Raw genomic sequence first — 22,211 nt, forward strand, 5'->3', positions numbered from 1 at the left:
TGAGCAGAGTGTCTCAGGATTGGTGTCCTTATCCTCGCTGTCTGGAACCCACAGATTTGCTGTCCCTGATTTACATGTCCTCCAGAGCCTCTCTAGTGAGGGTACTGAAGCCCTAACTGGAAGTGTTTTGCAGAGCAGATGCACAGAGCTCCTGGCAAAGCCCAGAAGGCAGAGCCTGGCTGGAGGAGGCAGCAGGAGAGCTCGGTGCACCTCAGTGCACACCAGCCCACGTGTTTTGGAGCACAGGGACAAGAAGTGGGAGACCAGAGCTCTGGCTTCTTGTCGCCGTGCATGGTGAAGAGGCGGAGAAATTGGGATGCAGGGTCTCAGCTGGCTGTGGTGAGGAGGGCCCTGAACTCAGAGCTGCCATCTCCTAGCAACCAGGCTCCAAGCAAAGCTGCGGTGGGAGTCGTGGCGGGAGCTGTGCCACTGCGCGGGAAGGAATGCACAATTCACAGCGCTACAGAGATTGCACACGGGAAGGGAGCATGACTCAGGTCCCCCTCAGAAGCGCTGCCCTGGGAGGCTCCCTTCCAGCTCCTCCCTCACACAAAATCCACAGGTGGTTTTGAGGTCAGAAAGCCAAGTCTGGAGCTGTGCTACTGAAGGGGGATCTTTGTACAGAACTGATCATAGCCCTACAAAACACTGTGACGTGCCAAGGAATGAGGCTTGAGGTGGAGTCTGGGCACTCCAGTGGGGAAGGAATTCTCAGGCAGGCTAAAGGAGTTGTGGATGATGCTGCAACCAGGGCTCCTGGTTCTGCATATGAACTCTAATCTCTTGGCCACTAGCAAAAGGAGGTTTGCTATGAATATTACACATCTCTTTAAACAGCACACTGATCGCCTGTCACTAAATGATGTATAAGTTGCCATACATTTGAGACACTAAATCTGATCCTTAATTTAGCGTTTACCTCAGTCTTCATGACTCCAACTACATGCAGAAATAGGGCAGGATTTTTGTCAAGCTTTTTCTGAGCAGGCCCAAGCATCAGCCCTACTGGTAGGATTATGAACCATGAGCTTGATCCCACGGGGTTAGATGTTGCCTCTCATACATTCCCCTGGGATTTAAGCATTTTTTTGGAAATGTTTTTTTTTTTTAATGGTGAAATGGCAAAGTTGTGCCATTTTCCCTTGCAGCATACCAAGGATAAAGAAGCCGGTCTCTCTTTTTCTTGGGGATGGAGAATATCAATATCATATTTATTTTGTATACCTGAGATTCATTCTTAATAGATTCATTTTCTTCATTCTTTTCACCTGAAATGCCTTTGATTTTAAACTAATGTAGAAAGTAAATATATTGTTGTTCCACTGAAAACAGACATCTTGGAAATATTCTGTGTTAGTTATTCAGCACCTCTTGTTTCTCCCTATATGATGTTTACACTGAAAAGGTTTATTTATTTAAATTTTTATTTTAAAAATACCTTGATTTCAAGACAATCATTAGCAATTAACTAACCATTTAGAGACATGTTTGACCTAACTACATGGAATATATACTGTTTCATCATAATCATATACTAAACTTTTGATGTATTAACTAAGCATTTTTAAACTATTTATAATTTGCCTTTAATAAGAAGAATGTCCAAGGTGCAGATAAAACATCTGTTCATCTAGAATTTGACTCATACTATCTTAATTTAGTATATGCCAAAGGAAATAAATCATCCCTCTAACAATATTTCTCTTCTGTATTTATTTTGGAGGTGAAGACATTTAAGTTTGAGCACATTACCAAAATTATTGAAATCAGAATATGGAAAAACACTTTATAGGTACAAAAGCATGCTAGAATAAAAACTTATCCGTTGGCTTGAAAAGAGGAAGCATGAGGTCCTTACTGTGATCCTCAACTTGATATATACCAGAGATATTTATGTCTCAGTTTTATGTCAAGGTCTGTACTGGGAGAACAATTTTTTTCCTCCACAAAATAGGAGATAGAAAAAATATATTTGATTTTATTTTTAATCAGGGAAGCAATTTAGTAACCCTCTGAGGACAGTACATCCTAACAACATTTTCCATGAGCTGTTGCATAACCCGTACATTGAAGAAACCCTTTGCTCTGACTGATGCTCTGAGCAGCAAATGAATAGTTTACAGAGGAATCACTATCCACAGCAATATGATGTTGGTGCAGATTGTCAGGACTGTGGTACAAAGAGCAAGGCTCACTGGCACTTCCCAGCCTCTTGTTCCCCTCCCAGCAGAGGGACAGCACACACAACTCTTTTAAAAGTCTTCATAGAAGCATCTTTAGCAGTATCACTGATCCCTTCTGTTCCCCATCTCCTTTACCACCTCCAAAATAACATTAAAAAAGCAATAATTTGTGAAAATTGAGAACCCTAGCAAATTTGTGCTACACTGAGTTTTGAACCCTTATACACACACGTGTCAGAAATTCAGTGTACTCCAATTAAGAGAGAGCAGTACTATTGCCTTGGTTTCCTTGCTAGCAACAGGCATTGCTAAAATGTAAATGTAAATCCTGACAGGAGTGTGTGTACAGATCAACTCACATGGCCAGTGCCAGCTCACCACAGGGCTAACAAAACTTCTGCAAAAAGAGTATAAATAATAATATTCCAAAAATGCAAAGCTGGTGACATGCACAGAGCTACTGCTTTCAATAATGCAGTACTTGCCAGACTGACAAATCAACGACTCTGAGAATAACAGCTTTTAACTGCCCCTATGTCAGCGTGATTTTTTTTTCCTGTGAATTAGAAAAGAGACAGAAAGGCAAACACATTTTCACTTCATATTTCTTGATACTGCCTTTTTAAATAAGTTAAACTGAAAAATGTGGATTGCTTGTTGATCTTGTCAATAAATGCTTCTTTTAGAATACCACTTTGAGGTTAGGAAAGCTCAAATACAGATAAGTCTTCAAACAAATAGGCAAGCATATTTGCATATGGTCTTCTCCTTTTTCAGCATAGGAAAAAAAATTCATTCACTTGTAAAAACAAAGCAGGCTTTACAATTTATTTTTTTTAGGTTTCAGTAGCTTGTAATATGGTTTTAGAAGAAAGGAGATAAAGTTTCATATGTTTTTCTCATTTGAATCCCACTAACTTAATTCTACAATCAACAGTAAAATAAATTGAAACATATGATAAAACCACATACCACTTTTCAAAGCATACTCAATTAATCCTTACAATACTCCTGATAGATAGGACTTTTATCAGTGCTTTTCGGATGGTGAGATTCTGCAACAAAGGCAACCTTAAGCTAGAGTTACCTAATATGTAAAGTTCTTGAGTTCTGCAACCATAACAACATAAGAACTTCTCTTTGTGTAAATTAATTTTTAAAAACTCTGAAGTTTTTAACTGGGAACAAACTCAAAAGTTACATCACGAGACACCCTGCTATATGCACAGAGGATTGTGGGGCTGGGAGTTCTCTGCCCTGCTCAGCTTTTGCACAGAGAAGAAGCTGCCAGGGTAAGCAGCCATCACCATCTGCATGGAGCAAGGTATTTAAAGGAGGATAAACCACAGGAAACCTGGCTCCCACCAAAGGGCCCAGAATCTGGCCCCTTCTTAGATACCAACCTGCGGTTGCCAGGACCAGACTGTGTACACCTTGTGCTCTGTCTTGGCAAAATCCCTGAGGATTTTGCTTCTCCAGTCTTGTCTTCTACCCTTCATCTCAGTTTCAATATTCTTGCCTAGCAAATCCTAATCTCTCCTCTCTAAATAAGTCTCTTGATTCCAGATACCTGAGCAGTTTCAACAACTCAAGGCCTTTTTTGTTTCCTTGTTTGTATTTAATCAGTGTTACAACCACTGATGGTTCCATTTGAGATTTTCTCTCTCTGCTCAGACTCCTATCAGTATCCTAATCCCAAAAATCTTGTCCCACAGGGAGCAAAGTCATGTTCCATAGTTAGCCAGAGCAGCTCCTGGTTTCAAGTCACATTATTTCTCATTAGTAGTATCTGATCCTCTTTCACCACCAGTTTAATCCACCTGGCCAGTTTCCATCCCACTGCCAGCCTCAGCTTGCTCAACTTCTCATAATGTCACTTTCCCTTTGTCCCTTGCTTTCACTGCTCCTGTCACCCCTCACCAGGCTCCAGCCCCAACACTTTTCTCCTCCCTTCTGCACTGAGATCAGAATTTAGCAAATAAAATACTTTGATTGTGTGAAGATGTGTATCCAGTGTTACATCCTTGGTATAAATGACATCATGTTGTCAAGAACAAACATAGAGCCTTTTTTTTTTTTAAGCAATGGTAAATATACTTAAGGATCAAACTATCCTTACAGGATAAAATTTTTCTCATTCTTGAAAATGGCTGTAATTATCTCTGAAAGAGTTCAACAGATGGAAGGCATAGAGAAGAGTAAATGTAATCCCTGTGGGCTGAAGGTCATGAAGCTATCATTGAACTGCACACCTAGTATTGTAATGGGAAATGTCAGGCAATCTTAATAAGTGACGATTCTACCAACTGCTTGGATGACACACATTGTTCTGACAGAATACTGGATCTTTTATTAGCTTTAATTACATTAAAGTAACTCTCTAGTGTTTAACCCAGCTTTTAATTTTATAGCTAATATCCTGGAAGCCTGGACAGCTAAACATTACTTTGGCATCACATAGTAGGCTAAATTTTCCCTTAATTCTGCAGTAAGGCTGTTGACTCAGTGTGCTTAGCAGTAGGGGAAATGGTATTTCTGCAAATGATGGATGTGAGTTTTCACTTCAGTTTTGGTTTCCATTGCACATTCTTTCTCCCCTCTCCAGTTGCTAAGGTTTGTGTTGGGATTACTACTAAATAAACTACACTAAATAAAGCCTGTTCAAGACTAGTGAGGCTTGAAAAAAAGAAAAAAGAAAATATACCTGCATAATTCATAGTTTCATAGACCTACATAATTTCCTAAGTTTGACATCTAAGTGAAGCTACACAGTAGTCCTTTGCATTGGCTGACCTTCACATCTAAAGTACTGAATATTTATAGTCCTGTAAAAGGACTTCTTTTAATATTGTAGGATGTGCTCTTACAGCTGTAAGCTCAGCACAGAGGCAATGTGAGGCAAGAGCAGAAGAACTTCTGTACCCAAAAGCTTATCTAAGAAAAGATACTACCTTCCCCAGAAAGACTTATTTCTCTTACAGTGGAATGAACAAAAGCCAAATTTTCAATTAAGTCAGCAGAGTTTTAGTATTCACAGTAGGAAAAGCAAAGCATTTGCTACAGACTCTGGATTTGCACATAGAAATGTTAACCCTTGTGACCTGTTTGCCATGTGGCATCATGTCTTCTTACCTCTAAACTATTTTGAATAAAGTTCTGCAGAATTTCCAGTCCTTATGTTGAGGAATTATTAATAGAAAATTAACATCTACTTGAAATTTCAACTTGCTCTACTGGACCCATAGCTGAAACCTGAAAAATGAGTGCTAGAATCTTAGTCTCTTTAGGAAAACGCTTAAAATATAACAAAGCAATATTTTATTGAAGGAGAAGAGTTCTCTCTAATAACCTTTCAAGACTTATACATATATTTATATTTATATTTGTCACATAATATCTCTCCATGGGTATTTCTCCACCTCCCAGGTTATTCACAGTATCCCTTAAAATGATGCATCTATTGACAGTCCCATAACCTCGTGTCCAAAACCATCAGTACAGATAGATATGACAAAATAATTGCATCTTGAGACAGATTCCTTCCCCTTTAAGTTTAGTTATCCTCCAAAACAGCATTGCAGGAAAAGGCACTAGATTTATGGATAAGGTCTACTTACAGCCAGCAGAAAGACCCCTGAGATTTTATCCAGAAGTACTTAATGCAAATTTGAGCAAGCTGGCTAAAATAAAACATGAAGTAAAGTTCAAATAAAATCACAGAACTCATGCCAGATATTCCTTAGACTGGGAAACGTTTTGATAATTCAGGAGTGGACTTAGCAGTAAAATCAAGTGGGACATAATTGCTGTTCTTGGGTTTGCACACTATTTCTCCTCTTGTAAGGAGCAGCTGGGGGATTGCTAAATTGCTTTCCACTCTGTTATCAGATCTAGACTGTGTTTTTCTCTGCCACTCTCTCTGCATTATTTTCTTCACTTTTACTTACTTAAATCAAGTATGTATAAAAAATGAGAAAGCCCACTCTTGTGTGACATACTACTCAATTTGTAGCTCAGTTGGAGCTGGCTATTCCAGCCAAGCTGAACACTCATGCTTTAGCTGTGAGTCTATCATCTCATCATTACGTGGAGAGCACATCAGTCTCAGAGTAGAATTTTCTGGCCTGAAAACCTGAGATTACATGAAAAAGTGCTCCTAGCCTGCAGAGGCAACTGTAATAAACATGTCACTGCCAGAGTCTAGTACTAATGATGATTTTGCTTTGAAGTCCACTATAAAAATTTTTTTCATACTTCTGATAAAAAAATGTAACTAGAATTTTTTAGATGGTGGTGAAATATTGACACAGTCTAATTGAGGTAAATTTAGTGAAATACAGAGTCCAGTTAGGCATCTAAACTGCCTGAAATACCAACAGTGATGTGGAAACTTGAAGAGTGCCTATGAAAATGTTAAGTTAGCTGCCAGCACTTCAAGGATATCCAGACTGTCCTCCTGACACAGGATATAGAGCCAAGAAAAGAAAGCCATGCCTCAGATTCAGGTTAGAATGACATAGGTTCCTTTTGCTCTTAGATTATTAACTCTGAAATGAACTGTCACCATCAGTGTTGTCATCAGGCATCAAAAATGACATCAGCCAGTGCTCAACAAGAAATGAAACATGAGACTGACATGGAAAAAGAAGATCAAAATAAAAAGGTGCTATTGTGTAGAAGAGAGATAAATGAACCCCAGACTGCTGCATTTCTGATAGAAAGACACATCATCTACAAACTGGAATGGTTATGTTAACCTTAAATAAAAGGTTGGTGTTTTCAGATTGCAGCATTTGCGTCTTGTTTTTTCACCAATGCCACATCATCTGCAGTGCAGCAAACAACCTTTGAGAAGAGGTATTCTATGGCTGTTGCAAGGAGCTGCTGGAGAACCACTTTTGCTGGAGCAGTACTCTAGCAGACTCTCACTGTTCACAGTCTGTCAGCTTTTCAGTTCGTTATCCACTGTGGTAGCAGAAGTGCAACAGGAGCTTTCAGAGGCCACCAGTGCTGCTGTTGAGCATGGACACATGGATGAGCTACTCCTACAGTTCAGTCAACTGGGATGCTCAGACCCTGGGGAAAGAGAAACTGTTCTACTAAAAGACTGTATTTCTCTGCCCAAATGGAAAGGGATAGCATTTATCCTTTCCTGTGGCCCTTAAGATAGGGGCCTTATCTTTAGCGAGGTTCTAGATAGTTGATTTTTGAATGTGCTCTCCTTGATGTGGCTTTTTTCCCATCAGAAATAAAGGAATATTAAAAAGCTTAATGATTCAATGGAGCAATCCCATTTAGGCGGACTAATGGTAGAAAGTGGCCTTGCAAGTTAATTTTCTCTATAGCTCCTGCTGTTCTTCTCTTAGGTTGCACCACCATAGCTTTCATATTACAATTCCTAAACTATTTCATCAGCTATATTGGTCATGCTCTTTCTTTTTCTAGAGAATTTTAATATATGAAATCATTTAGATAGCTAGGTATTCCGCCACTACTAATTGAAAGTTGTCTTAATATACAGGACAGTTGCCCAGTGCAAGACTGCACAATGCACCACAGTGTGTGCTCAGCAGGGACTTCCTCTGTGCAAATCTAAATTATGTCCAACAATGGCTGGCACCAGGTTACAAGCAGCTTCAGACATGTAAAAGGTAGGACTGGGCCTGGATGAATATGGGAATTGTGCCAATACCTTTGGGTTTTGGCAAAACTCCTGTGGGTGACAGTGTATTTCACAACATACACATGACATTTCCTATGGAGAAAGCAGTACAAATCCAGACAAAGGTGCCATGTGAAGAGCAGAAGAGTCTTCAGCCACCATTTTCTGCCTTGCAGAGGAGGACAACAGGAGAGAGGGCAGGTAGAAATTTTTTCCTCCCTGTTATACCAGCAGAGGGAAGAAGATTGTTAGGGCCCAGGCCTCCTACAGAATTTCTTCCTCTTAGGACAGGCAGAAAACAAAAGCAGATTTTACTCTGACCTGAAGAACAGCACAGCACGATCCTTGCCTTGGACCTTATGACAAGTTATTGATTGAGGCTTTGTTTTTAAGTAGGCAACCTTGAGAATCCCCACCTCCTCTATTTACACCTCCTCACCCACTCCCAGCCCCCATTTCCTATTAAAGGAAAGGAAGTTTCCCTTGAAAGACTACCCCAACTCCTTCAGCCTCTGAGGGGAGAATATGAAAGGATCTTTTCCTTCCCTCCACAGAGCTCTCAGCCTAAGGTCACTCAGGACACAGGACCGTGGGCACAGGTTTGCTAAACCTGCTCTTTCCTAAGAGAATTCATTTTGTATATGCCTGATCCCAAAAGTGAAGCACTGCATAATGAACTGCAGGGCCTGGGATGCCCCTGTCAGAACTAGAGTAGCTAAAAATCTGAAGAAAATAAAGGTAAAAATTCAGGGGAAATGAAGTGGAGGTTATGTCATGTTTCTTCTCATCTTGCTACATAAACCCTCTCAAAGCCAATTTCTTTGCAGAGGCCAGCACCTTGCAGAAGATGATAGCTACTGATCATTTTTGCTGCTTCTTTGTTGACAGGCAGTACTAATGGAGGAGTCTGAATATCTGACTTTTCTTCCAAAAAAGAAACAACATAAACTGCAAGGAAACAATGTTCTCTTTTGCCATCCCAAGAGTGGTTTTGCCTGCAGGTAATGGTGGTGAATGAATCAATGTTTTACTGGAACTGATGTGTGATGACAAAGGCATAGCAGTACTTACTGCTGAACCAGAAATATGCAAAGCAAGAGGAATTCCTCCTTTCCTTTGAGAGTGTAATCCTCTCATTCAGAACAAGCCTTGCTATGCCTCAGGCAGCTCCACTTTTATGATAACAATCAAGCATTTTACTCAGTACTTTTCATGCCTATGTGTATGGTCCTAAAGAAATTATCTTAGTAAGGTATTCCTGCAGGAGTTTCTTTCTCCCCTTGCCAAAATGCCATTTTCCAGTGACTGTGATGAACAACATTTTCAGCTGGGATAGATCAGCATTACTCCATTCAGTGCAGGAGGACTGTGGCACCAGAGCACCAACAGAGAAAATCTTTAAACTTATGAATCAAATGTTTAGGAAGCACACAAGGAACAGTGTGTGGGAGTGCTGGAGCAATGCTTGTGCCAGCTTTGCAGATTTATTACTACAATATCATCATGGTCACCATAATTAAACCTCCCACTATAGGTCTCTTCATCTACTGCACTACAACTGGTATTACTCCCACCACTGCCAGCCTATTTTGTTGACACAAAACAGTTTTCCATTCTCCTGCCAGATCTGGGATATTGAGATGTGACCACTGAAAAAGGCTCTATGGAAAACTATGGGGTACATGATTTGGATTTTGAGTGATTCTTCCTATTTCTCTTCTGCTCCAGACTTCCTTTTATTATTACACATCATGGAGTGTCTGTCAGGAGGAATGGGCCAAAGCACTTTATGTTAGATTCCAAATTAAATTCTTCTTCATTTAGAAACAGATGACAGCCTAGACATGAAGCATTTGAGGTCAATGCTGAATTAACTTCCTCATTTTCAACTAATTAAAAATGTCTGTGTGTTCCACTTTGGAAAGGAAGAAAAGTAAGCCTGCTGCAGATTCCATCCTTTAGTTTCCTCAGGTAAATTATAGTCAAAGTTATAGATCTTCTGGGAAAAAACCAAAACACCAACAAGCCCTGGTTTTCTTGTCTGTTAGAGAGTGAGCAATTGCTTTTTTTTTACTCACTTAATGATTGATTCTTCTTTTCAAAGGTAGGTTCAGATATTTTAAAGATATTTTACCCTGTGTTTGAAAAATTTGAATGCTAATTATTTTATTTCAAATCTGCATTAAAACCTTAATAGCATGTTTGTGGAAAACAAAATTCTTTCTATTAATTCAATGCAGGGTGTCTGTTAATGAACACTGTCTCAGGCAAAACTTAACTTTTACAGTTTAAAAAAAATATTTTAAAAAGAAATGGTATTAAAAAAAACCCAAACACACCTGACCTCCGCACCCTGTCTTCAACTATTTTGTAGAAAGAGAATATTTTGCTACCGAAGAAGACTTGCTCTAATTTTTTTATAGAACTTTATAATCCTTTAACTTCAGTGCTGTGAGGCTTCTGTATTTTAAAAGATTAAGTAAATAAGAAGTGATGTTTGGGGCATGGCCTTTTGACTCCATAATCATCAAACCAAAGTAGCATATGCCATTGGAAGAAACAAAGAATGAACTTAGACTGGCCTTTCGAGGATGCACTTTCTGATTTGCTTTATTAATGGAGACAGTAAAACTGAAGCTTAATATGAAATACCATGAGTAATAAGCATGAAATATGTGTACTGCAGTGCAAATCTGTTCCCCAAATATTCTCATTTCAAGGGAGAATTCTTTTGGCACAATGCCTGGGCTGCTGGCCACAGCCTGCTTGGCTGCCTTGTCCTGTGCCTAGCCTCTTTAGCAGCTGGTGCTGCTCTCAGGCACTGCATTCAGCTCCTGCTCCCACAGCTTATTATAGGTTTAATTTTTTTCTTAGAAAAATATGTTTCTAAATTTAGTTTAGGACATCAAGCCAGTTGTTGAATCACAAACATGTTCCTGCTACCAAACATAAGCAGTCTGTGCATTCACTTGTACATGTATTTTCTGTGGGCAGAACTGCATTTCCTAATTGAGGAACACTTCTGAATCCATTGTGCAGCTGATGTTTGGAATTTAGGATTAATTTATGTCTCTCTCAAACCTACTAAATCGAATTCAATAACCAAAACCAGAATTTGCCTCTCTTGAAAAATAAGGTTTTGCTCATGCACACTGGCTTTGCGTTGATGTCATTAAAGTGGCCCAAACTCTGCGTGATAATGGGGATTTACTCACCAGAAACATTATTCCCTGCCTGTGCTCTGGGCAGGAGGGTGTGTGCAATGGAGTCATTAACTAAACACAGGAAAAGAAATACATTCTTGTGTCTATGACAGAAACATCTGAAAGGCAAGAAAATGCTTCACATTTAATATCTTCTTGCCATAGGGCAAGAAAGGAAGGGGTAAGTAAAAATGTTCTCTATTCCTGGCTTTTAAGGCTGGAGCAGGAAGAACAGAAGTCCTGACTCTAAGCCCTCGATCCTCAAACGTGAATAGAGAACTCTTATATCTACACATTCACTGGCCTTTCCTTTTGTGCCTCCTTGACATAAAAAGAATGTTAAAGACACCTGGAAGAAAGCTGTTCCCAACCCTGTTCATTTTCATTCCACCTATGGTAGGAAGGGGGATAAGATTGCTTAAAAGTTCCTGTCGAAGGAACAACACAATATTCTATTTTTGAGCCTTCAGCTTTGTCAACCTCCAGAACAGAAAATTTACATTGACATCAATTTTACTTCACATTCAAGATCTTATTGCAGCTCAGGGTGCCTTAAAGTATACTCTGAAATCAGCAGCTTGAAATTCAACTACACACACTCAGCACAAAGAGCCTGGAAAAATACAGCATTTTCTAATTTAATGATCTCTGTGTTGAGGTGAAAAATTAGCTCTTCACCTTAGGGCCTCACTGAAAATCCAAGGCATGAAATTATTTGCAATTGCATGCCTTGCACATTATTCCTTTCCATTGCATGTAGCAAATTTAATGTAGGTTGGTCTGGAGTGAGGAGGGAGGGGGGCTGCCCTGTGATACTTGGCATCCTCTCCAGCTGCATCTGCTAATGACAGAGCCCTATCCAGCACTGCTGAAACCAGGAATTTTGCCACTGACTTGAAAGGCAGCAGGATTTAAAATTACAATGCATACCACTTATTTTCTTCCCCTTGACAATATGGCCAGTGCATTCTGGGTAGGAAGCTAAGCTTCCCCATACTTGTACATAATTTGATCTCCTGACAATAATCCACATGCAGCTAAACGGTGCCTGCATAACATTTTTTGCCTCAGTGGTTAAGGCCTATCATTTGGAACCACAAAAACAAACCAACGACCAACCTTGAAGTAAAATAATCACTAGGTGGGGAAATGATGGGAGTGAACAAGGCCTGAAATGCAAACTGGAGTGTGGGTATCCAAGGGCATTACAGTCATCTTAGTGATAATTTTGAATGCAGATAAAAAAGGATAAAGTACTGAAGGACAGAAGTCATTCTCATCCCTATTAAATAGCAAATCACAAAGAGATGTCTGAGCACAAAAAGCTATTACTAATAAATCTTCTGTAGTGTAAGAGGCATTGAGCTCTTTGCAAGTTAAGTGACATTTGCCTCTTGTGGATTTTGGGATTCTGATTTCTATTTGTTTGCTTTATGTTAAGTGAACCATCTGCTTCCTTTTGCTCTTTTCTAAGACTCCAGAAACCTCCCATTCTGAAGCAAAAATCACTTTGAGCTGGAATTTTTCAGGTCTTACATAAATACAGAGCAGAGGTAGGACATGGCCCTATCCCTCTGCACAGCTGCCACTTGGATCAAGTGCCTTTTTTTCTTCCATCCTCTAGAGCAAATTAGGCTGTGAAACCCAAAAGGAAGGGAACTCCTGATGCTTTCTCCTCCACCTCTTACCAGGATGTACAGTTGATGTGCTCTCCCTGCATACTGAATAGCTGTGACAAGGACTCCATCACCCTGACACAAAACCTCTTCTTTGTGCTCCCTCTGCATTTGCAGCTTTCTGCCACAGCAGCACTGCCTCAGCAGGGCATCCTCCAGCATCAGCTGGGAGATATTTTTGCATAACTCCCTTTTCTGTGACCAGTGTTGTCCAAATCTGCCCCATACAATATATTACCCTATATTGCCACTATAAATAACAGAATATAGAGAAAAATTTAATACCATACAATTTTTTCCTTCCTCCTGGGAAGTGTATTGATCAGGAAAGACAACAACACACAAGCAAGGACACAAATGTATATCTTTCTTCCTTCTTTCCTGCTCTCTGAAAGGTAATACATGAGAAAACTCCTCAGTGTCAAGATTTAGAAGCTGGGCATTAATTGCAAAATTCTCTCTGTCCTCCAAATACAAAGGCTTAAAACTCTCCTACCAGTCACCGCTGAAAGCCAGATACAGTGATCTTGCATTAGAGGTCCATGCCCTCACTGCAATTTAGATTTTTCATTCATTTCTACCAAAGCAGTTTCACAATTACTTGTAATTTGTCCACCAGTAATTTCCTTTCTTCCTAATCAAAACACAAACTGCTCCTGGGCTGCAGTAGCCAGATGTTATTTTTGTTAATAAAACGGTGCTTGAAGAGTCTTTTTTTATGTCAACCCCCTATTACATGCAGCAAAACAGCACCAGAAATTGGTGGAGGCAGATCAGTAACATCTCACAAACCTCAATAAAAAAAAAAAAATAGGAATTAGATAATTAGATATAAACAGAAGGACACACCATAGCAGTGATTTCCTAGTGGCAGTACATGTGCACTTTTATTAATATTCAGATGTATTGCATTAGCACAGAACCTGTATCCAGTTCTGCAGCCAGCACTTGTACCAATCTGCTCTATTCAGGTTGCTGCTATGACAACATGCAGAGTCAAATGTTAGGTCAGCTCCCAGCATATGTGTCTAGGCCATAATTCATTTGTCAGAACCTAATAGCCACCTATTCCTACTCCTCTAACAGATAAAAGCAATATTGTTAAAATGACAAAGTGCTACAATATCTTTAACAGCCTAGTCACTGAAAACTTTAGATTTTCCTTGCTTTTCCCCCCAAACAAAAACAGCTGAGAAGGATGTGTTTGAAGTGCCTATTTGCAAACTTACCACAAAATCACAGAATAAGCTGAGTTGCAAGGAACCCATCAGGATCATTGAGTTCAACTCCTGGCCCTGCACAGACTCTTAAGAGTCCAAGAGTCTCACCATGTACCTGAGAGCATTGTCCAAACACTTCTTTGGTGCTGTGACCACTTCCCTGGGAAGCCTGTTCCACTGCCCAAACACCCTCTGGGTGAAGAACTTTTTTCTAATTTCCAACCTAAACCTCCCCTGACACAACTTCAGGCCATTCCCTCTGGTCCTGCCACTGATCACCACAGAGAAAAAATCATTGCTTGCCCCTGCTCTTGCTCTTGTAGTGAAGTTGTAACTGCAGTGAGGTCTCCCCTCAGTCTCCTCTTCCAGGCTGAACAAGTAACCTCAGCTGCTCCTCATACAGTTTAGGATAATTAAATTATCTCTTCCTCCACCACAATGATTACTGATATTTAATTTTTCTGGTTACAAGTCACAGCATAGTAAAAAAATTACCGCTGTCATCTCGAAGAGAGATTTTTTTTAAAAATGCATTCAGTGTTTATCACAAAGAACTGTTTCATAGCATCATAGAGCATAATACTCAGTGAACATAGACTTGCCCTTGTCAGCTTGAAAAGCTCAAATAAACAAAGACTTTTTTTTTTTAACTGAGGCTAGCACATCAGGTCAGTGTATTGTGAGGACAACACCTTTATCAGACTATAAAGTTGTCTGACTACTGCTATTTTCATGTAGTCACTGGAATGAAAGGAAAGTGTACCTTTTAAACCCACATTTTTAAAAAAATTAAATGCAGAATAACTTTTTCTCATCATGTATATTCTGTAAATTATTTACAGACAAGCATTCCATGAAGAGACTACTAATTTAAAGAGCACCAGCCCTGACTGAGAAATGCCATTTTTAGGATGAGAAATATGTGAGATAACAATAACTTTCATTTTCCTCTGAGCTTAAGTTTTTCTTGGGCTCAACTTGTCATTTGCTGTGTATCTGCAATAGAATCACACATTGCATGTCCAATTACTTGGGGCATAAGGATGAAAGAAGTGTATGTAGCTCCCTCCTTTGGCTGATCAAAAAACTGTGCATGCTACTGCAGCTTTTCCATGACATTTGTCACTGAAGTGGAGTCAAATGGCTAAAATGACATGGATTGAATCCAGGAGAGCATCCAGGCCACTGGCTTTGCAGTCATATGGGACCACTATTCTATCTGCAAATATAACAATGTATTCTCAAAGGTCCAGATTCCTAACTGGTACAAATCAACATGTTGTGAATGAAGCAACATCAATTTTCTAAATGATCTGGCTAACTATACATGACATGTCCATAAAAAGGTTCATATACTTCTACAGTCATATTACTCTGTGATTCAGTTCTTTTCCTGCTTTCCTATATTCATCCTCCCTCCTCATTCCCAAGTGCTGACATTTTGTCTTGATTGCCAAAAACTACTCATTTCAATTAGAGAAAAATGTTCATTCATAAATTTTGCAACATGACAGCATGCAAAAAGTATAATTTCTAAACCAAAAACCAACAAAATGTAGCTCTTACAGAAAACCACTTGTGTCCAAATGAAGGGGAAGGCATTTCTTCCTACTACCATTCTTATGTGGTTTTCCACAGATAGATTCCATCTAGTTCATCTTCTGTAGGGAAAATAAAGAGGCAGGTGCTCTTGCATACTGTATATAAATTATTATTTATTCTTACATCTTTCTTTGAAGACTTTTAATTGGTTTTTGGGGTTTTTTCCTTAATTTCAGATGGAACAGTAGCAACGCTAACCCACCTTCACTTTCTCCAGAGTCCCACAGCCCAGTCCTGCTCCACACTTTCATGTTGGGGTTTTACAAAAAGTACAGCACTCAGTTATCTGTTTGGAAGAAGCAGAGACTGACAATGGTTCAGCTCTTAGAACAAAACTTCCATTTTTGTGATCAACAACGAATTGAGCCATATGACCAAGGTCTCTGGAATGCAAAAAGCAGGCATCCTGCCCCTCTGCTCACTGCCCAGGACATAATGACAGGATGGCTTTTCTCAGATTTTTATATTTATTTAACCATTCTTCTTTTGTCCAGCCAAGACACAATTTGGTTTGTAAAGGGAAGAGCATGGCAAAAGAAGAATGGTTATATTGTTCACCATATGCAATGAATACAAGTGAAAAGGGCTGCATTTTAGCTCTACTTATCTTGTTTCATGACTCCCATTGTAGTTCAGAACTTCCACTAAATGCAACTGCTTCATACCAAATATTGCTAGAGATGTAATAAGGATCTTGAAGGATTATCCCAGGAGAATATCCAAAGTAGCACAGAAAACCTTAAGGATTCAGATAATGCCTCTTCTATCTCTAACTGAAGCAAATCATGTAAGGTTGATTCAATTATTGTTTCTGAATTTTTCATCAACTGTGATCAAAAATGTGTTTAAAATTCAAAAGAGCTACTATTTTTCAGTATCCAGACTCAACAGAGGTGATTTGTAATGAGACACAACAGATCTTCATTGCCTCTGTGCCATCTTCCTGATTTGGACTGTGAAAGATCAACCAAATTTAGCCCAGTGTCACAAGCATTTCACTGTTCAGCAGTACTACCAGTAAACCTAGACAATTTCAGCATATAAATCTATAAAAATTGTGCCACAGAATAAATTATTTTTGGTACTTGGCAGAATTTAAAGGTGGAAGTGACAGGACTCTTCAGTTGGGTAATAGGTATCAAATATATAACTTCTCAACACTAAAGCTTCTGGCCAACCCAACAGTCCTTGATCTCAAGATAATGAAAATGCACTGTAACTTAAGAGAGAACTTGAGTAACATCTAACATAGTGAGACACCCAAAGCATTGCAGTCTGAGCTACCACAGCCTTGTAAATACATTGATGTTTTTTTAAAGAGAAGTCTCACAAACTGACAATGCTTTTATTGTTGCAGTTGGGAAATTATTGTTGCAGTATTGGGAAATTACTAGTTTCCTGGAAGACAAGAAAGCATTTATTTTCCCATTAAGAAATAAATTCCTGGCATGAAAAAAACCAATGTTGAAAATAAGTCAGTGATGCCAGTGAAACTAGATTTCATTAACTTATTTTTAAGATTGGATTTTTGCTGGCAGAAATTTTCAGCCTTGAGTTAGGAAATACAAAGATCATAAGGTAGACATAACTTTATCACTCTTAACACTGTCCCTGGATCATTGCAGCTATTAGAAATACTTCTGGAAATTAATCCATATGATGAAATATTTGTATGTGTAGAGACACATACACATAAGGAGAGGTTTCTTCTGAAGAGAAAACAAATGGGGACATGGGACTGTAGGTATATAAAGCCAGTCCTTAACATTCTGTCACAATACTTGTGAAAGAAACAGATGAGCATGGCCAACACTATCTGTTATAAAAAACTGAGGTCTTCAAATGTCCCTAGTTTTGACTTTTAAGCTGCTACTTCTGCTGAGCAGTAATTGAGATGGTTTTTCATCAAATCACAGCTAAAATTAACACTCTAGGCAACAAACTCATTTAATTTGGAAATTCCTGTCATTTTTAACAAATGGACTTCCATAAGGGACATACATGCAAGATACTCAGAACTTCCTGCTCAAGGCCTGTGTTGTGTCAGGGAGAGAAGGAATACTGGAGAAGAAAAGGAAAGGGAATAAACAAGACAAGAAAAGGAGTTCAGGAGGCTGCAAGGTTTTACCTTAGCTTCACGAATGGGCATAACACTCATGATGTTCGTAATTAATTCATGATTTATGGGCAATATTCTGAAAAAGGTGGTGGTAGGGATGCAAATTACAGAATTACAGAATTACAGAGCCCTGTAGGCTCTGTTGGAAGAGCCCTCTGCTATCATCGAGTCCAACCTATCACGAGAACGTTATCACATCAATTAGACCATGGCACTGAGTGCCACATCTCATTTTGAGGCAGATCACCTGTCTGGAACACAAAAGGCAGAATTTCACTGTACTATATGCAAGAATAAAGTAGCCTTGATGCAATGCTTCTGTCATCCCTGAGGGGAAGTGCTGAATGAGTGCCCTTACCAGATCCTCTTGACAATCTACTTTCCAGGACTGTCTAATGCTTATCTTCAATTTTAAAATCTCTTTATGTAATTTATGAAGTGTTAATTTTCATAATCAAAATCTTATTTATCTTATTTCTCCTTTCTCCCTCCCAAGTTTTCACTGGCATCCTCAAAGCCTGTCTAAAAACAAGGCTCACTTTTTTTTTTAAAGAGCTATAGAATAACAAAACAACATGATGAACTGAACTTTTCCAATCTTTCTGTTTAAGAAAAAAATCTAATGAAAATATAACATTTTAGATATATGTAAGAAAAGTGAAGGAAATTTAATAGTAACTTAAGAAGAAAAAAATAGGAAGACAAGCAAAATAGAATCCTTTTACCTATTACTCACACTCTCTGCATGTGAGCATACAGATCCAGTTCTCATCTCAGCAGATGAACTAAGCACACTGTTGTCCATTAAATATCACACTCTGGAATGCTGTGCTCTCAGTCTACTTCATTAATTTCCCATGCTCAGAATAAATAATTTAATTTCAATGGAACTGGGGCTAAACCCAAGGTTTTCTCCTTCTGTAATGACTTATCTATTCCACCCTGAATGTTAAATTTCTTACTAAATTTTATGAAGCTACCTAACACACACTGCTATATTTTTTCCAGCATTTTCAGTATATCTACTCAGCATATCTGCCCTGAATTCACAAGTAGTTTTGCAAGCACCAAAGTTACACCAGCTCAGATTATTTACTACTTGCTGAATCAAATGGCTGGTGCTATTTGCAATTCCACTGTGTTCCCAGAACTCACTGGCAAAAAGGGGGAAGAGCTGAAGGAAGCAGAACCCAACACCCATAGTTCATAGGCAGCTTTGCTGCTTTAACATCACCGTTGCAATTAAGGCAATCAGTTGGGAGATATTCTGACTACAGATTTTTAATTCTGTAATGAAAAGTAAAGATATACCTCTCCCCCCAAAGAGGTTATCAAGTCCTTGCATGATAGCACTACATATAAAAGAAAAAAAAATCCTATTAATATGGGTGTTTTAGTTCTGACTACCATTTAAATATTGATTTTTGTTTCAACAGGTCTCTGGCTCCCTGAGGAACATTATGGGATTCTCACTCAAATCACTTAAACTCTGCCTCACCCTGGCTGGACCAAGGGATTGAGCCACTAGTTTTGTGCAATGAAAGTAACTGATGTTTGTGCAAGTCATTTCTAGTTCCCCTTGGGCTAAGAGCACATTGACTTTGTAGCTTTTCTTTTTATTATTACTGAAAAATCAGAGAGAAAAGGAGAGAATATAAAACTTGCACAATCTGAATGAGCACTGCTTCTAAACTAAATTAAATTTAGTATTACAGTGCTTTGACATCTCATGTGATTTGTAAATCTTAAGGCAAATGTAGTACAATAATGAAAATACTAGCAAAAAATATCACAGCAAAAAGAAATAGCAACATACACTCTCAGATCCTAAAGTACCCATTTTATAACTATAGCAGTAGTAATCTTTTATACAGTTAGGGCATGACCTGAAAGAACTCAATGGACTATGCATAAAAGGAAAATGTTCTTTTAAAAAATGTTCTATTCCACAAAATAAAAATTCATCAGATATGACAGAACACATTTTGGAACACATGAGATATCACTAAGATTTTTACTTTGTTACAATCACAAAGAGAAATAAAGCATAATAGTCTTTGTAATATGAATGTTAGACATTCACTGTATCTGTGGAGTGAGGAAATAATCAAAGCCTGGAATGAACTACCAGTTAGATTTTTTAAAAACTGAAAGAAAACATGCAATTTCCAGAAAATTAAAGGCAATAAAATTGTAACATGCACAACAAAAAGTGAATAATCGCACCAAAAGAAAAAAAAAAAAAGAGCTTTAAAAACTCACTAATAAGTTAATTGACAGCATTTTGTTATACAGCATTGCAACTTCTCTGTTTCAGGCAAATAGCTATTTTCAGTCAATAATAATATTTCACCTTCTATTTAAAATGCATACACTTTTTCAAAGAGAATATGTGCACAAATAAATACACTGATTCATGGACACATGAACCATTTCTGTTATTTATGTACATTATATCCACTCTATGTTCAGTTCTTTTTAATTCTAGTACAGGCATTACACATTATGCTCTGAAAATCTACAGCCATCAAAAAGTAAATATATAGCTTCATCCAGCTGGACATTACAAATATATTAGACACCCTGACACGGCTTATGTAAATATAGACAAAGACATGCTTGTGTATTCATTTAAAAAAAACTACAGCTTTTGTATTTTAATTAACCTCGCTAGCAAGAAGCACACACGGCACTGCACCACCCTTCTGCATGGCACCCTATGTAAATGAGTCCAGTGCATTGATAAATATGGATGTGGCAGACCCCCAAAGAGCACAGTACCTGCTGTCTATCCAAGCGCATCCTTTTTGCAGCATTTCTGCTTTCACTCTCACAGGCGGAAGCCAGGATACTCTCTGCAACTGCTGAAGTAAGGTGTGAGGGAATAGGTCGTGACTATGGAAGAGAAAAAGAAACACAGGAATTATTCCCAGCGAAATCCACGACATCCTTGTTCAAAGCACACCGTACCATCACCTAGGCAGGAAAGTCCGCTCATTGAAATGCAGTTTATACCAACAAAACAGGGAAATGGAACTTGCAAAGATGAAAAATGAAACTAGTTAGATGTTAAAGCTGCAGCTGATCCACAGATCCACGAGAAGCCCTTTCCCCCCACAGCTCTATTGTCCACTGTGTTTAGTCTGGCTCATTAAGCTGTACTTTGAACAGACAGTGGCATATTCTCTGCGTTCCAGCAGCACCCTGGCCGTCTGATTCTTGTTAAGAAAACTGAAAGGCTTTTTATCCTGTGCAGCATGTGACAGAGATGAGTAGTGTTTTTTTATAGTCATAAAAAAAAGAAGAAAAACCCAAAAAACAAAACCAAACAAAACAAAAAAACCCAAGTGATAGGGTTGAAACATCACTCAAAACCTAACAGATTGTCAGAACATTTCAGAGCAGCCTCAATCTGTAGTATATGAATATTTGCATTCCTTGCTGCAACATGACTGATGTGATTAAAACGACTTTAAAAAAAAAAATCTGTTTTTCTTTGGATAATGCCAGCCTTCCAACACTCCAGATATTTTGTTGTTCAACTAGATACGGTTCATTTTTCTGATTCAAAACCTGTCATTACTAATTTCATAGCATTTACACATTTAAGGTTAAAGGTGCAGTGAATCCCCCCAAAAAAGGGAATGATTGAATCTTTTTAGCATCATTGTTGATTATGAACTCCAGTATGATATTGCCTACCATTTCATTAGGAAGAATATTTACACAGCTTTTTTTCCCTGATTACATACAAAACAATCTTCCTGAAAGATGATGCTCATAATAATCTTCTTCATTAATATACAAAGACAAATCAGAATTACCAGAAATAAACAAAGTGGGGATAACAGCAGAGATACTGATGCACGGATAAGCCCATTACAGAGACTGCAATTTACTGAGCCCAGTTCTGAACTTCCACAAATGTTCAAAGCTTCATTGAAATCAAATTTACATTTACCATGTAATTTTTTACCTACTGAGGCTATGGCCATGTGTGAAGGGGTTTGGGTGTGGTTTTTTGCTTGTTGGTTTTTTTTGGTTGGTTGGTGGTTTTTAGTTTTTGGTTTGGTTTGGTTTGGTTTTTGAAGAGTTTTACTTTCTTACTACCAAAAACATGGATATGAACCTGATATGAAATGTCAATTAATTTTGGAAGAAAATTTTGAAATTATTCCCATTCACTTCCCAAACAACAACCATAAAACAGGTTAATTGTATGGGCTCAAATGATTTTATGGTTTTCATAACATTCCAGAAACTGAGGATCCAGCCATTATCAGTATTAGATTGTTACCTTTAAAAATTAAAGTCCATTTATTGACTTTGGATATGCTCTGCAGAATGCCAGTTTTTAATGGGACACTCTACTGTCTCTAAAGGATGTGACCACAGTCTGTCTGGTACTGGAAGATGAACTAGCTTTCAGAAATAGGCAGGGATTTATGGATCTTCCTCGCTAGTGCAATAGGCTTATTTATCCCCACTTCCATGAGAACAAGCTCTCTGGCATCAGCAAAGCAGCACTGCAAGAAAGGCAGCCAGA

The 22,211-nt window shown here is 38.5% G+C and overlaps 1 protein-coding gene across 5 annotated transcripts in view; it reads right to left on the bottom strand.

Annotated features, from left to right (window-relative positions):
- Positions 1 to 22,211, bottom strand: part of NOL4 (nucleolar protein 4) — a 187,445-nt gene that overhangs the window by 14,808 nt on the left and 150,426 nt on the right. For all 5 annotated transcript variants that reach the window (XM_063168213.1, XM_063168221.1, XM_063168205.1 and 2 more), the window contains one exon: positions 20,447 to 20,560. In XM_063168213.1, the coding sequence (XP_063024283.1) occupies positions 20,447 to 20,560 (114 nt within the window). The remainder of the gene's footprint in view (positions 1 to 20,446; positions 20,561 to 22,211) is intronic.

The sequence above is a fragment of the Melospiza melodia genome, chromosome 1 (assembly GCF_035770615.1).
Source record: "Melospiza melodia melodia isolate bMelMel2 chromosome 1, bMelMel2.pri, whole genome shotgun sequence".
Lineage (NCBI taxonomy): Eukaryota > Metazoa > Chordata > Aves > Passeriformes > Passerellidae > Melospiza > Melospiza melodia.